The 15,845-nt window shown below is 43.0% G+C and overlaps 1 protein-coding gene across 1 annotated transcript in view; it reads right to left on the bottom strand.

Moving 5' to 3' along the window:
* raph1a (Ras association (RalGDS/AF-6) and pleckstrin homology domains 1a) overlaps positions 1-15,845 on the bottom strand; it is a 103,298-nt gene that overhangs the window by 49,074 nt on the left and 38,379 nt on the right. Inside the window, 3 exon segments of the mRNA XM_061724111.1 lie at positions 1,391-1,530; positions 1,630-1,741; positions 1,831-1,965. Of these exon segments, the coding sequence (XP_061580095.1) occupies positions 1,391-1,530; positions 1,630-1,741; positions 1,831-1,965 (387 nt within the window).

Raw genomic sequence — 15,845 nt, 5'->3', positions numbered from 1 at the left:
AGTACTCATTAACATTCTGTTGCTGCTCCCCAACTGTGGGACAACCAGGTGATTTAGTGTCGTGTTTTTATAAATGTCTGATGTTTTTATCTGCTTTATTATTTCCTATAGTCTCTTATAGTTTTTAATATTCAGTTTTGGCAGCGCATTTTCAGCTGTGCTTGTTTCAAAGCGCTGTATAATTAAAGTTGGTTTATCAAACAGTTAATAGTTAATCTACAAATATAATGTACTTTTTTTTTATTAGTACTTAAGTTGCACATCTCCAAAAGGTTTTGTTGTCTGCATTCCACCGTTACATGGATCTACCGGTCCCACTCGGTTTTTCCTGCCCTGCGGTTCCTGCACAGCATCTGTTAAGTGCATCTGGAACGGATTTTGTTTCTTTGGTGTGACACAAACTCATCTATCAGTAATATTGCAGGAGCTCCTTAAAAATGGATTAATCTCTTTTAAATTGTCCTGGAATGACTTTTACATTCTTGTGGTTTTACGTTTCAAGCCATTGAATCCTCCTGCTTTAAAGTTATTCACTTTGATTTAAAGTTCCTCCAGTGAGGATGAAACGGGACGACTGGAGAATTTCCCCCACTTGTTCACATAAAAACACACAAGCTGCAAATACCGAAGAAACGATGACATGGGATGCTGCGACTGAAATGGAGTTCTCGGGATGCTTTACGGTTGTGTCAGACTTTTTTGGATGCGGGTAGGGCTGGGCGATATATCGAGATTTTAATATATATCGATATATTTTCAAACACGATATGGTACGAGACAATATCGTTTATATCGATTAAAAAAAATAAAAATAAAAAATTTTTTACATTTTTTTTTTTATGATTTTGATATAGCTTATTTTGTGACAAATTGACTTGAATGTTTTATTTGAGATTTGCACAAATGTTTTGTTATTTGCACAACTGTCAACCTCAGTGGAAAAGTCTGCCTGTTACTGTCTACATTGCATTAATTGCACAGTGTATTTTAATTTAATTGTTATGCAGGAAAGGGATATTTGCTTTATTTTATTCAAGAAGCATTTTTATTCTATATATGCAGGCAGTTTATTTTTATTTCATTTGTTTTATACATTTTGATATTGTGCAGACCTCTGTTAATAAAGGAACCTGTGTGACATTTGGCACGAGGCTTTGTATTAAAACTGACTGTTTTTTTAAGGGTTTGCCTCAGAAAAAAATGAAGCTAACACAGATGCTATGCTATAATGCTTTGGGGGAAACCCCAATTAAGGCACAGAAAAAATATCGAGATATATATATCGAGTATCGCCATTTAGCTAGAAAATATCGAGATATGACTTTTGGTCCATATCGCCCAACCCTAGACGGGGGCGTGTCATTGTGCTCAGATGTGCGGACGTGAGCACCTTGGTGTCGGTCAGCCCCAGTCGCGCCATGCCGCTGCCGCCGCCAGGTTTGCTGTTGATGGTGCTGAGTTCCTGCTCGATGGAGGAGAGATCGGCCATGAGAGCGTCCAGGTCCACGTTCTCACCCTGATTCAGCGCCTCTGCAGACAGACAGACAGACAGACAGACAGACAGGATGTGAGAAAACAACAGGCGACACAGAGGAGATGTGTGCGCCCGCATGAACGCGCTCGTCTGACCGTTGATGTTGTAGATGGAGAATCTGTAGGAGAAGTTGGCCATGTTGGTCTCTTGTCTCAGAAGGGGAGCCTTCTGCTGCGGGACGGGCTCCGGGCGACCGTCATCCAAGCTCTGGACACGCAGAGAGGGCAGTTAGGAAATGACTCGTCATACAAATCCACTCAACTGTAATTTGACGTGGTCCAGAAAACGTGCTGCACCTGTGTGAGTTTATCCAGCTCTCCCAACCAGGCCCCGAACATCTTATCCAGGTCCTGGTCCTCCTTATCACTGTCCTCCTCTTCCTCATCCTCCTCCCCCCTGACCTCCACCTCCTCGTCTGACAGCTGATCCATCTGGAGAGGAGAAGGAGGCAGTTAGTTTGATCTCAGAGCTCCCCCTGGTGGCCGAAGCCCTGCACTGCGACACATTCTCAGCCTAAAAGGGTTTTACTGAGACTGAAAAAAAGCAGTTTGTCTTTTAATTTGTTGATTATGTCGGAATTATTTGACAACAAGTATTGAAACCACCTTGGAGAAGAGGTGCTCACTTTCATTCATGAGCCTTTACGTGTATCCGATTCTTTGTTTTCTTGATTTCTTGGGAAAGTCTCCCCACATTGTCCAATCTAACGCCTCTAAATTATTTTTGACACCACATTTTTTTGGCCTCGCAGAAAATATAACCTGAGAAATTCACATGGCCCCAGGAAAACCACCTTCAGCTAAACCCCCCTCTGACTGAAGAAAAACCTTCTCCGTTAATCAGTCCATCAACACCCCTCCGAGAAACCTGGATGTCCTGGTCGGTGACCACGTCTCTGAACGTGTCGGCCATCATCTCTTAAAAGGAACCCTGGCTATTAAGACATGAAGTCCCTAATTAGCCACAATTGTTCTCTTATACTAAAATATGTTGTTAGAAACACATAAAATAATCTAATTGCTTTAAAAATCTACAATGTTTATCACATATTTTGACCTGCGGGAGGCGCCATGTTTTACCTGCGCAATGCATTCTGGGGGCGATGACGTAGAGCGGTGGCTCTGGGAAGGTAAGCCGCGTTAGTTTAACTGGGACAGGTATCTAAAACATAGATGAGCAGCTCTCTCCCGGCCGTGGAGGCTGACGAGGGAGCCCATAAGACGTCTCAGTTCAGGCAAACTGGATCAAAGTTCTGTGATGCACGGGAGATCTGCAAAAATGATCAATGTCGTGCGCATCTTACCAGTGCATTAGGCTCCTGCGTAGACGGCGTAGGCTACGGCGTAGACGGCTTAGCCTACGCCGTAAACGGCGTAGCCGGGGCTTTAGAGCCGGCAGCGCACCGCCATCCGCTCTCCGCTCTCGCCGCCGCCGCCGGGATGGAGACGCCGGTGGGCAATATGCACGTTTGCCCCCCCCTCTCCCCCCTAAAACCGGCCTCGGTGCTGGGTGATGACAGACCAGAGGCTAAGGGGACTGGCCCGGGACTTTGACGAAACGGGAGGCGCAGACTTCGCGTCAAATAGGCAAGAACATCTTTATTTGATTTAATGACGCCAGATCTGGCTGGGGTTTTTATTGTAGCATCGGTTATCTGCTAGTTGAAACGTGTGGTCTGTTAGTCTATCTGAGTTTTATGGTGTTTTTGTAGTTCATGCTGTATGGGGCTGCACTTTTTTTTTTTTTTTTTACTTTTTTGTAGGTGCGCCGTCACCTTAATGTTTAGCTGTGTTTTCATCTGTGTTTCTGGTGCGCCGTCACCTGTTTAGCTGTGTTTTCATCTGTTTCTGGGTGTCAAAACAGTGTACGGGGGCTAGCAGGTGCCACCGTCTGACGTCACTACCCAGAATGTAAACAACAATGGCGACCTACTAGTTAAATTATATTTTCAAATTTTATAAAAACGAAGACATCAAAAAGGTTTTTTATATCACATTGTTATAATTGATACCAACATTTATCTTTTAAGACCTACATGTCTTAATAGCCAGGGTTCCTTTTAAAGACCATACAGACCAGTCAACACCTGGACAAACCCTGTACGAGGTAGGATCCACTAGTGAACTAGACCGCTGGTGAAGAGGAAGGAGGGCCTTTGGTGGAGTCCCCTCACTGCTGATCCCATCCCAACCCTGTCTCAGTCCTCTTCTAGCAGACCTCCCCCCCTAATCAGTGAGACCTCCACAGACGGACCTGAGCACCAGGTGGTCCCGAGCATCCGGTGTTACATCATCCTGAAAGGTCACATCCTCACCCACTTCCATTCATCCATGACTGCCTGAATCCAATAGAGCAACTAATGCGGCCTCCTAACTTCTGGGTCTCATGACATCTTTGTAAGTGAATCATACATCAGCATAGGGGGTTACAGCTGCTGCATCACGGCAGGAAGGTTCCTCGTTTGATTCCTGAACCAGGAGCCTGGTTCGATCCCTGATAGGAGTATTTTTGGGTGTCACTGGCGTGCTCTCACTGCATTTGCGTTGGTCCAAAATAGGGATGGGCGGTATGGACTAAAAAATGTATCACGATAATTTCTGGCATTTATCCCGATTACGATAAAAATGACGATAAAAAAATACCAATTCAACTCCACCTTTGTAACTATAAATCTATCAGATCCGCCATGTTTGTTACACAAAAACGTCATCAACGGGAATTTATCCTTCTTTCTTTCTTTCTTTCTTTCTTTCTTTCTTTCTTTCTTTCTTTCTTTCTTTCTTTTTAGCTCATTTCTTTCTTTCTTTCTTTCTGGCTCCTTTCTTTCTTTCTTTCTTTCTTTCTTTCTTTCTTTCTTTCTTTCTTTCTTTCTTTCTTTTTTTTGACGGTTTATCATGAACGGTAAAATATCGCCCATTCCTGGTCCAAAAGCATGCGTATTAATTGTAAATAGCTTGAGATTAGAGCGTCTGACTTCTGCTGCGTACGGTTGGTCTCAATCCAAACCGTTCTCATTACGGTCCGATGAGCTACCGAATCCCATCAAGTCAGCAGAGCCATTTGGGCCAAACCTGGGTTGTGAAGTCTTGTCTTGAAGAGCCTGATGTGGCCTGAACTTCATACGCTTGTTTTGACACGCGACATGGCAGGTACACACATGAAAACGAAGAACTGAGCCATGTTTCGTGGATGTTTTGCTGAGTTTGGGCAGACACACTGCCATCAAAGAAAGGTGCAGATATTTTAGCTATTTAGCTTATCTGCTCAGCTTCCTCCATCTCTACCTTCAAGAGTCTCTTTTCTTCAGAAAACACTTCTAAAACAACTAAAGTCTCTCCGCGTACAACTGTACCTTTAAGCTGATTGATTACTCGAGTGTTTCTTACTTTTCTGAAGCCTCAATGCCATTACTTTGGACAAGGACATCAGCAGATTGAGTTAAGATAAACGTTGCCTCCCCCAATAAACAAACAACAGATGTATACTATTACCAGAACAGTTCCAAGAGCAACGAGCATCTTTATCTCTCCCAGGAATAAATCATTCATCTCTAAATGCCTGAAAGTACTTGTCATGTTTACAGGACTTCCGCAGAAATATGACAAAATCCAAGAGCACTTCACTTCTGAAGCGTTAACAGGGTCAGAAATCTTAGTCGTTTCTCAACGGCTTGCCGTCTGTTTACAAACGGAGTCGGAGGCCTTTGTTCGGTCTAAAAATAATCTGCATTCCTTTTTTTTTTGTGACTAAAGAATCCAACAAGAGCGATTCAGGGGAAAGGTCATGCGAGATGGATGCAGTAAGACTGTTTAGATACCCACAAGAACAAGTCAACACGTTTGCAGGGAGTGCTGCTGTGATTGATGATGGTAATAGCCACCTCCCTCCCTCCCTCCCTTCCTCCCTCCCTCCCTCCCTCCCCCTCCATCCATCCCTCTCAAACAGTAATACAGTAATGTAAATACAGACACGCTGCAGCTGTTGAATTCTTCACAACGAGAAACAAACTTCATCATCCAGAAGCGTGCCCGGCTTCATCTCTTGACCTTCTCGCTCTTCTTCTGTGTATCTGTCAGCCAAGAGTCTTGGAATATAGTTTGATAAAGTTTTTAAATTTGGTAAACAGATTTTATCTGTTGTCATTTCAGCTGAGGATGATGTCTAATGCTAAAGTCCTGGAGAGAGACGTGGACCTGGACCATTCATCCATCCAGCATCTGCAGCTGGTGCAACATTTTAACAGGAAAGAGGAACCAAGTGACAGCTAGGGATGGGCGGTATGGACAACAAAATGTATCACGATAATTTCTGGCATTTAACCCAATAACGATAAAAAAAATACCAATACAAAAAGTGTCATCAACGGGAATATTTCTTTCTTTCAGGCTCATTTCTTTCTTTCTTTCTTTCAGGCTCATTTCTTTCTTTCTTTTCTTTCTTTCATGCTCATTTCTTTCTTTCTTTCTTTCTTTCTTTCTTTCATGCTCATTTCTTTCTTTCTTTCTTTCATGCTCATTTCTTTCTTTCTTTCTTTCTTTCAGGCTCATTTCTTTCTTTCTTTCTTTCTTTCTTTCTTTCTTTCTTTCAGGCTCATTTCTTTCTTTCTTTCTTTCAGGCTCATTTCTTTCTTTCTTTCAGGCTCATTTCTTTCTTTCTTTCTTTCTTTCTTTCTTTCTTTCTTTCTTTCTTTCTTTCTTTCTTTCTTTCTTTCTTTCTTTCTTTCTTTCTTTCTTCCAGGCTCATTTCTTTCTTCTTTCTTTCAGGCTCATTTCTTTCTTTCTTTCTTTCATGCTCATTTCTTTCTTTCTTTCTTTCTTTCTTTCTTTCTTTCTTTCTTTCTTTCTTTCTTTCTTTCTTTCTTTCTTTCTTTCTTTCTTTCTTTCTTTCTTTCAGGCTCATTTCTTTCTTTCTTTCTTTCATGCTCATTTCTTTCTTTCTTTCTTTCTTTCTTTCTTTCTTTCTTTCTTTCTTTCTTTCTTTCTTTCTTTCAGGCTCATTTCCTCAATTTATCATTTTTACCGTGAGATGACAAATTCTTACCGTGGGGAATTTTTTTGACGGTTTATCGTGAACGGTAAAATATCACCCATTCCTAGTGACAGCGGCTGGATTCCTTGACGAATCGTAAGGGAATTGGGTTGATTTTAAAATGTCTTCATCCTGCTAGTGCTCCAACCGGAGAACCAGGGTTTCCATTAGAGGTCCCCAAAACAAGACTTAAATCTGGAGGGGGTCAAACCTAAACTACTCAACAAACTTCCACTCCACTTAAGATCTGCTCAAACTTTAGGACTTTTTAAATCATCACTGAAGAAATATGTTTTTTACTTGGATTTCATTTCAAGTAGCCCAATGAGGTTTGTGTTTTGCTCTGTCCAGCCGGGTCAAGTACATCAGTCAGCCCAGCTTCATTTGTACGGCACGTTTCAACAACCCCAAGCTGACCAAAGAACTTCTCAGCAATAAAAACAAATACGGTCAAGTACTTAGATTTTAATGTGCTCTATGGTTAGAGCAAAATAATAATAAATAGAAACAATTCAAATGCACAAAACATAGTTAAAAAGATATTACATATAAGTAAACAAGTTAGCACTGAATAGGGCTTTAAAGCCGGTCTACGCAACAATAGCATTTCCAACCACATGGGGGCGTATAGCTGTGCTGCGTTGATGAAAGAGACGCCGATACCGTGGGCATTTTTCCATTACCTGTAGATTTGAAACCCAAATAATCAGAAAAAAAAAAAAATCCTGTATTGGAAAAGGCTCTAAATAAAAATTAAAAAAACTCCCACATATCAAATAAACCTTTTTATGCTTCCAGGACATAGTTTTCCAGGCGATTCCATCATCTGTTTTATTGCAAAAGTGTAATGGAAACGCTTTCTGCGTCTCTGGCAGAGCTGGATGTGACGTAGCCGGTCTAAAGTCTAAAGTCGTCAAAATCTAGTTTCCAACTGTTTTCGGCCTCATTAATACGATGTTGTGCTGTAACTATATTTAATCAATGTACATTACATAATGGCTTTACCTCTGAATGATCATTACATTGGTTTTTTTCCACAGGGGGGAAAAAGAGGAAAAAGAATAATCATTTGATTGATCATCCGCTCCCTTCACCATCTGACTTTTTGTTGAGTTTTTCTTTTTTAGTTTTTTTTTTTAAGAGAAGTCTTGCAGGACGAGATACGGAGTTACGAGAATTGCGCTCATTCAAAAAACACCCCTCAATGGAAACACCGACCCCCACGCGCCGTCAGCTTTATCACTAATTCAGAGATTTAATTTTCTTTTGTGAAAAAGTGTCATGGAAACGCGGGGTGTGATAATGGACGTCTTTGGAGAATAATTCAAATGTGCTGCTACAAGAGTCCGAAGTTGGTCAAAGAAAGAAAACAACTAAAAAATAAAGTAATGGGAACATCATTGAGAGTTTTAAAAACAATTAAAATTAGTTTTAAATCCACTCTGCAGGTACCTGAAGGAGACACTAAATCAGCATTGGTGCTTGAATTGTGGAGAACTTTGACTTGGAGCAGAGACGTCACTATACTCAGTCAAACATGAGGGAAACTAAACCTGCAATGAGACATATGTAAAAACTCCTCCTATCATCAGTGGATCTAATGAAGCCTCCAGCCAAACACTGGGATGAACATGCCATTCCTTTGTCCTTTAAAACCGTCAACTTCAAAATTTGTTCTCGATCGCAGTCGACGACGACGGGCGGAGGAACATCGCAGTCAGCGCTCAACGCCATCGGACTGCAGCTCGTGAAGACGACGTCAAAGACAAGACGGACATATGCACCAAGAGTTGGAGTCGTTCCAGGAACACGATCGATTCCAGCCCGACGCGTCGGCCTTCTGTGACGTCAGAACCGCAGCCTCACAGCTTAGATCCTGAACAGCAGGTGTTTCCAAGGAGAAGTTTTAAAAAAAAAAGACAGTTTCTGCAGGTTCAACAGTTTTACAGTTGATTCCGAAGTTGGACCTGCTCACACAGTTTTCCGGTTTCCTAAATGAGACCCAGAGCTGGTAAACACACCAAAAAGGACGGCGATTAGTTTGTCCTTTTAGGGCTTCTGTAGTGACCCGGCAGCCGGTACTTCTGTGTATGTGTAACATAAACCTTTCAAACGAGAAGTTTACATTTAAATGTAAAATGTTTCTGTGTCACATGCAGGACGACAGAGGAATTGAAAACAGAGGAAACAAAGAAAAGGGACAGGAGGAGGCACAAATCCGGGAAATTAGACATTGTCTGTGCTCCGGAAATCAGAGCATCAAATAAACCTGATCAATTATCTAATCGATCGCGTCTGTGTTCCTTTCCCTCCCGTCCCTCCTCTTCCTCTCCTGCAGATGAACCTACAGTCTCCCCCAGAGCACGGTGTGCTATTGCTGGGTAGACGTTGCCCTACTGGACCCCTCAGGGGATGTACACACACACACACACACGCAAACACACACACACACACACTCACAAGATTAGAGAGCAGATATTCACACGCCCTCATGCAAACACACTGAAATCCCCCTCCACACACACAAACAGCGAGGAGCGGCGCTACAATTAGATCCCTGTGGTTAGCGGGGCCTGTCATTTAGACTGGAGGACCGGCTGCATGTGCACGTGCGCATGCGTGCTCTTTGATTGCAGCTGCGTTGTGCAACGATCTGCCGTTTCCACGCGGCTGCAGGTTCGATACGGACCAACAAACGAGGCTTTTCTCCTGCAGGTCAGATTGGAGATTCGCCTCACGTGGCGTCTTGAGCTCAGCTCGCTCCTGATCTTCAGACAGAAGTGTCTTCTCAAAAGGTCCGTCACACGAGAGGTGGAGTTCAGGCTGAGGCCGGTGGATAGGAATGGGCGATATTTTACCGTTCACAATATACCGTCAAAAAAATTCCCCACGATAAGAATTTGTCATCTCGCGGTAAAAACGATAAAAGGAAGGAAGGAAGGAAGGAAAGGGGAGAAGGAAGGAAGGAAACAAGGAAAGGAGGAAGGAAGGGAGAAAAGAGGAAGGGAAGAAGGAAGGAGAGAGCAGGAGGAAGGAAGGAAGGAAGGAAGGGAAAAGAAGGAAGGAAGGAAGGAAAGGGGAGAAGGAAGGAAGGAAACAAGGAAAGGAGGAAGGAAGGGAGAAAAGAGGAAGGGAAGAAGGAAGGAAGGAAGGAAGGGAGGAAGTAAGGAGAGAGCGGAAGGAAGGAAGGAAGGGAAAAAAGGAAGCAAGGAAGGAAAGGGGAGAAGGGAGGAAGGAAACAAGGAAAGGAGGAAGGAAGGAAGGAGAGAGCGGAAGGAAGGAAGGAGAGAGCAGGAGGAAGGAAGGAAGGGAAAAAAGGAAGCAAGGAAGGAAAGGGGAGAAGGGAGGAAGGAAACAAGGAAAGGAGGAAGGAAGGAAGGAGAGAGCGGAAGGAAGGAAGGAGAGAGCAGGAGGAAGGAAGGAAGGGAAAAAAAGGAAGGAAAGGGGAGAAGGAAGGAAACAAGGAAAGGAGGAAGGAAGGGAGAAAAGAGGAAGGGAAGAACGAAGGAAAGAGCAGGAGGAAAGAAGGAAGGAAGGAAGGAGAGAGCGGAAGGAAGGGAAAAAAAGGAAGGAAGGAAGGAAAGGGGAGAAGGAAGGAAGGAAACAAGGAAAGGAGGAAGGAAGGGAGAAAAGAGGAAGGGAAGGAGGAAGGAGAGAGCAGGAGGAAGGAAGGAAGGAAGGAGAGAGCGGAAGGAAGGAAGGAGAGAGCAGAAGGAAGGAAGGAAGGAAGGGAAAAAAGGAAGGAAGGAAAGGGGAGAAGGAAGGGAGAAAAGAGGAAGGGACGAATGAAGGAGAGAGCAGGAGGAAAGAAGGAAGGAAGGGAAGAAAGGAAGGAAGGAAGATAAATTCCCGTTGATGACGTTTTTGTGTAACAAACATGGCGGATCTTAGAGCGAGATAGATTTATATTTGAAAAGATGGAGTTGAATTGGTATTTTTTTTATCGTTATCGGGATAAATGCCGGAAATTATCGTGATACATTTTTTAGTCCATACCGCCCATCCCTACCGGTGGACATGAAGGAGCGACAAGAAAGGACTCCTGAACGACGCTAACACAATCCTTCTACTGTTTGGTCCACTGAAGCAGACAGCTGCTGACACTGAGCAGCAGAACAACCTGTGAGGGAGGATTGGAGCTGCAGATTTTGCAAGTCGGTTTAATGTTTTTAACGACCGATCGGGAGCCGCGTTTCGGGCCTCATGCATTCATCAACGCTCACGTCTCTCTGCGTGCACATGGATGTGAAAACACCCAGCAGGAGCAGGTCTGCAGGAGGACGCGCCCCGACAGCCTGGTCCCTGCTGGAGCTGAGGCAGCAGGTCGCAGTGATGGACCGTCAGAGCTGCAGAGCTGCAGGTCCAAAGTAAACAGTAATTACTCTGCTGCAGCCTCACTCCTCCTGTCTGTCAGACGGAAACCAGGCAATCATCCTCCCTCCTTCATTTCACTCCCTTCTTCTTCTTCTGTCACTATTTTCCCTTCCTCCAATCCCCGCTGTATTAACTTCTACTCCCTCTTTCTGCATGCTTCACTTTAATCTGCACACAGACCGTACTAGTTGTCTTGAGCTCCTAAAGAACACATATTATGGAAAAAAAAAACAACTATTTTTGACATTTGAAGTGACAGTAAAGTCAGAAACTGTGAAAGAACATATTGTTGGATGTTCTTATTTCATTTGCAATGTTACGTAACAAAGAAATTGCTATCACGGTATATCGCAAAGTGAGAATACTCAGAACCGTTTAATTAAAAATGTGAAGAAAAAACAAACCCTCCTCCTGTAAATTCCCATCTCCGGCTAAAATAAAAGAGAGATCAGTGCCGAGGGTCAGGGGTTGTGCGCTCCGAACCGTGGTACTGAATGTCTTCATACGGTAATAAAATACGTTTAGTTTAATGAACATAATTTGTGTCCAAACACACGTTTACAGGGAAGCATGAGCATGTAGGAAAAATGCTATTTATATATTCATTACAGTATTTAAAATCATTTTTGATGATCATTTGTATAAAATAAAAAATAATAATTTGAAAACTTTGCAGTATTTTCTACCACTCCTGCTGTTTGTGCGACTCAAGCAGATCTCTGCTGGTAGTTCGACGACGACGACTTCCTGTCATAATCAACGGCTGCCAAGTACCTCAGACAGGAAGTGACCTTAACCTCCACACTCTGACCGCTCACACGGCGTAGGGAGGAAACGGGGCCGAGCGGGGCTCGTACGGCGTTCCTCTGTGGGAACTCTGCCGGAGACACGGCGGTCCGGGGTGAAGGAGGTGACAAGGAAGAGGAGAGGACATGAGGTAAGGGGACGTCAAAGAGAGGAGCCAAGCAGACGAGATGAGAAAATCCAGGGAAGGAGAAAAAGCAAGTAAGGAGAAAAGGTAAGATAAAGATAAAAGGGGGAAATGGCAAATAGGAGAATAAATGCCATGAGGAGGAGATGAAAAGGGGATAGGAATGGGTGATATTTTACCGTTCACGATAAACCGTCAAAAAAATTCCTCACGATAAGAATTTGTCATCTCGTGGTAAAAACGATAAATTCCCGTTGATGATGTTTTTGTGTAAAGCTGATTTATGGTTCTGTGTTAAATCCACGCACAACGTACGTGAAGGAAGGAAGGAAGGAAGGAAGGAAGGAAGGAAGGAAGGAAGGAAGGAAGGAAGGAAGGAAGGAAGGAAGGAAGGAAGGAAGGAAGGAAGGAAAGGGAAGAAGGAAGGAATGAAGGAAGGAAGGAAGGAAGGAAGGAAGGAAGGAAGGAAGGAAGGAAAGAAGGGAGAAAAGAAGGAAGGAAGGAAGGAAGGAAGGAAGGAAGGAAGGAAGGAAGGAAGGAAGGAAGGAAGGAAGGAAGGAAGGAAGGAAGGAAGGAAGGGAAGAAGGAAGGAGAGAGCAGGAGGAAAGAAGGAAGGGAAAAAAGAAGGAAGGAAGGAAAGACGGGAGAAAAGAAGGAAGGAATCAAGGAAGGAAAGGGAAGAAGGAAGGAAGGAAGGAAGGAAGGAAGGAAGGAAGGAAGGGAAGAAGGAAGGAGAGAGCAGGAGGAAAGAAGGAAGGGAAAAAAGAAGGAAGGAAGGGAAGAAGGGAGAAAAGAAGGAAGGAATGAAGGAAGGAAAGGGAAGAAGGAAGGAATGAAGGAAGGAAGGAAGGAAGGAAGGGAAGAAGGAAGGGAAAAAAGAAGGAAGGAAATGAGCCTGAAAGAAAGAAAGAAAGAAAGAAAGAAAGAAAGAAAGAAAGAAAGAAAGAAAGAAAGAAAGAAAGAAAGAAAGAAAGAAAGAAAGAAAGAAAGAAAGAAAGAAAGGATAAATTCCCGTTGATACGTTTTTGTGTAACAAACATGGCGGATCTGAGAGCGTGATAGATTTATAGTTACAAAGGTGGAGTTGAATTGGTATTTTTATCGTCATTTTTATCGTTATCGGGATAAATGCCAGAAATTATCGTGATACATTTTTTAGTCCATACCGCCCATCCCTAAAAGGGGATGAGCAGAGTCAAAAAGGAGAAACAAGGAAAGGTGGCAGGTGGATAAAAAGGAAAGGACACAACGTTAGAGGAAACAAAGCGGAAAACAATAGAGAAAAACAGAAAGCTGCGTCTCATCTCTCTCTCTCTCTCTCTCTCTCTCTCTCTCTCTCTCTCTCGAATCCACCAACATCTGCTGCTGGAGTGCCTCTGAGCAAACTCCTGGTCTGAACTGGGCAGCTCCCAGTTTCCCACAGAGCCTCGACTGGTCTGCAGCCACAACACAGAGGAGGCTTTAAAGTCCCCTCAAGCGCACTGAATGCGGCCCATTCCCACGGCTCTATATCAGGACATCGCACACACACATGCACGCACGCACTGCACACACACAGCACACACACACACATTGTATTTTTAGGTCTGGTTGTTGGGTTTTTGTTAAGTGAAGCTATAAATCAGATGCAGAGAAAAAAGAAACACTGAGTGATTCCAGTTGTAAGTTGTTTCTATCACTCACTCACTCACACACACACACACACACACACACACACACACACACACACACACACACACACACACACACACACACACACACACACACACACACACACACACACACACACACACACACACACACTAAAGGTCTGACTTCACCACTCTTTCTTCCAGCTGTTGGGACGATTTGGAAAATGCTAAAATTAAAACACAGTCCATCTTACTTTTTTTGTTTTTTGCAAACAGTATGAACCAAATGTTTCCTGTTTTTCTAATAAAAACTTTCTCTGTCTCTTTAAAAAAAAATTAAAATAAAAAAAATCTATTCATGCATTTAGGTCTGCAACATTTTCCCAAGTAACTGAGGACAGGTAACCTGGTCTCCTGCGCTGGGGCTGCAGGGTGTGACGGGTCAGGTGCTACTAGGGAGCTGACAGAAAATGGAAAAGATTTTTATTTCCAAGCTTCAACTGGTGATTTGTCTTAGGAGACGCAGAGATTGGCTGACGACTTCTCCTTCATCAACAAATGTGATGTGGAAAGGATTTGGATATTTCTGCTTCTACTGTACATATCGTAAAACCGGCCAAGGAGTCTGGAGGAAGGTCAGCACTTGAAAGGTCAAGGGTTCAAGCCTACGCTGGGTACCTGTGACCTGCAGTCCCTCAGACAGATGTCCTCAGGCCATAGACCATCTCAAAGGTAAGGGCCGTTGTCAAGCACTATAACACGAAGCTACAGTCACAAATACCATTTAAAGGTTTACTGTGAATGAAGTAGGCATGGGACGATATGAAAATTTCATATCACGATATTAGTGGACAAAAATATCACGATTACGATATTATCACGATATTAGCGTGTCGCTTATAAAATTCTTAAAATGCAAGGAAAAACACTAACCGTGGATCCACTGGTTCCTTCAGAACATTTATTCTCAAATCATTCTCAACACAGTGACACTTGAGGTAGAGAACAAATAGTGTACTGTAAATGTTATGCATTACAAAGTGTAAACTATAGTACCGGTACCGGTACCTATTTGAACTTTCTTTTTTTGTAAGAAAATACTTCCCTGAGAGTCGAAAGAAATAAGTGACAAATAGAAATAAAGTGACAAAGTAGAGCCAAATGCACACTGATTGTATTACTCTCTGAAACTTTAACAGTGGCTGGCTGCCTGCTACTTAGTACGGCTCTCTGGAAAAATAATAAAATAAAGGCACTGCTCTTTAGTATACAAAACAAAAGCTGCATGGCCAACACAAAGATTGAGTGAAAATAAAGTGCCACAGTAGTCAAATGCACACGGATTGTACTACTCTCTGAAAAAATATTAAATAAATAATAATAATAAATAATATTAATAAAATACATGAAAAAAATAACACTGGCTTCTACCTGGCTGGTAGCCTTGTGTGACCAAAAAAAAAAAAAAAAAAATAAAAAAATAAAAATAAAAATAAAAAAAAATTGGCGATAATTACAGTACCCCACGATAACGTTATCGCGGCCGTTTTTTATCGCGATATACGATAATATCGTATATCGCCCCATGCCTAGAATGAAGACGTCTTGGTCAAAGGGGAGGCCGACATCTCTGGACTCGACGGCTTCTGGGATCAACCATCACAGGCTGGAAACGTCTGTTGTGGTTGGAGATAGAATGTTTGGAGCTGCATCGATGTCCTTGGCTAAGATCATGTACTCTTTTGTGATGACAGAATGCATCCAGAACCATTTGGGGAGATGTTAGAGCAGGGCAGAAGTGAGGCTAGTCTGACCTACCTAGAATCTGAGTTGTAGCTCATCAGGAGCCTTTGAAAACTGAGGTCAGCTGCCTGCGGCTACTTCCCAGAATGCAACTAGCCTGACCTAGACGGATGCTACTGCAGGTGCCGAGCCTTCGGGAGGGAGGGGAGGTGTGTACGTCGGCCTACCGGGGAACACACTGGTCTTAGAGCAGATGGCTGTGGAGAGGAAGATCGGGACGGAAAAGTCACCGGGTCCGTGTACTTCGCGGCCATCCGTTTTTTGTTTTGAAATGACAAAATAAAAATAGAGAAATAATCCAAAATAATCCGTTCCCCATCTTTTGTTTTGATAATAAAAAACGGAAAACGGATCGTTATCCATTATCCGTTATCCGATTTCATTGATGTGTTTGAAAATCGAAATTGGGAATTAAAACAGCGAGTGGAAAACTCTTTTCTCTATTTCCTATTCGTTTCCAAGGATACTGAAAACAAGGATTGGACAAATGGGGGGATTGCACATGCGCAGTAATAAATGAAGAAAGTTGTTTCTGGTTCTTTTG

This window comes from Cololabis saira, chromosome 6, assembly GCF_033807715.1.
Source record: "Cololabis saira isolate AMF1-May2022 chromosome 6, fColSai1.1, whole genome shotgun sequence".
NCBI classification, from domain to species: domain Eukaryota; kingdom Metazoa; phylum Chordata; class Actinopteri; order Beloniformes; family Belonidae; genus Cololabis; species Cololabis saira.
Note: the sequence above shows the minus strand (reverse complement) of the source record. Positions and strands in the feature narration are given on the sequence as shown.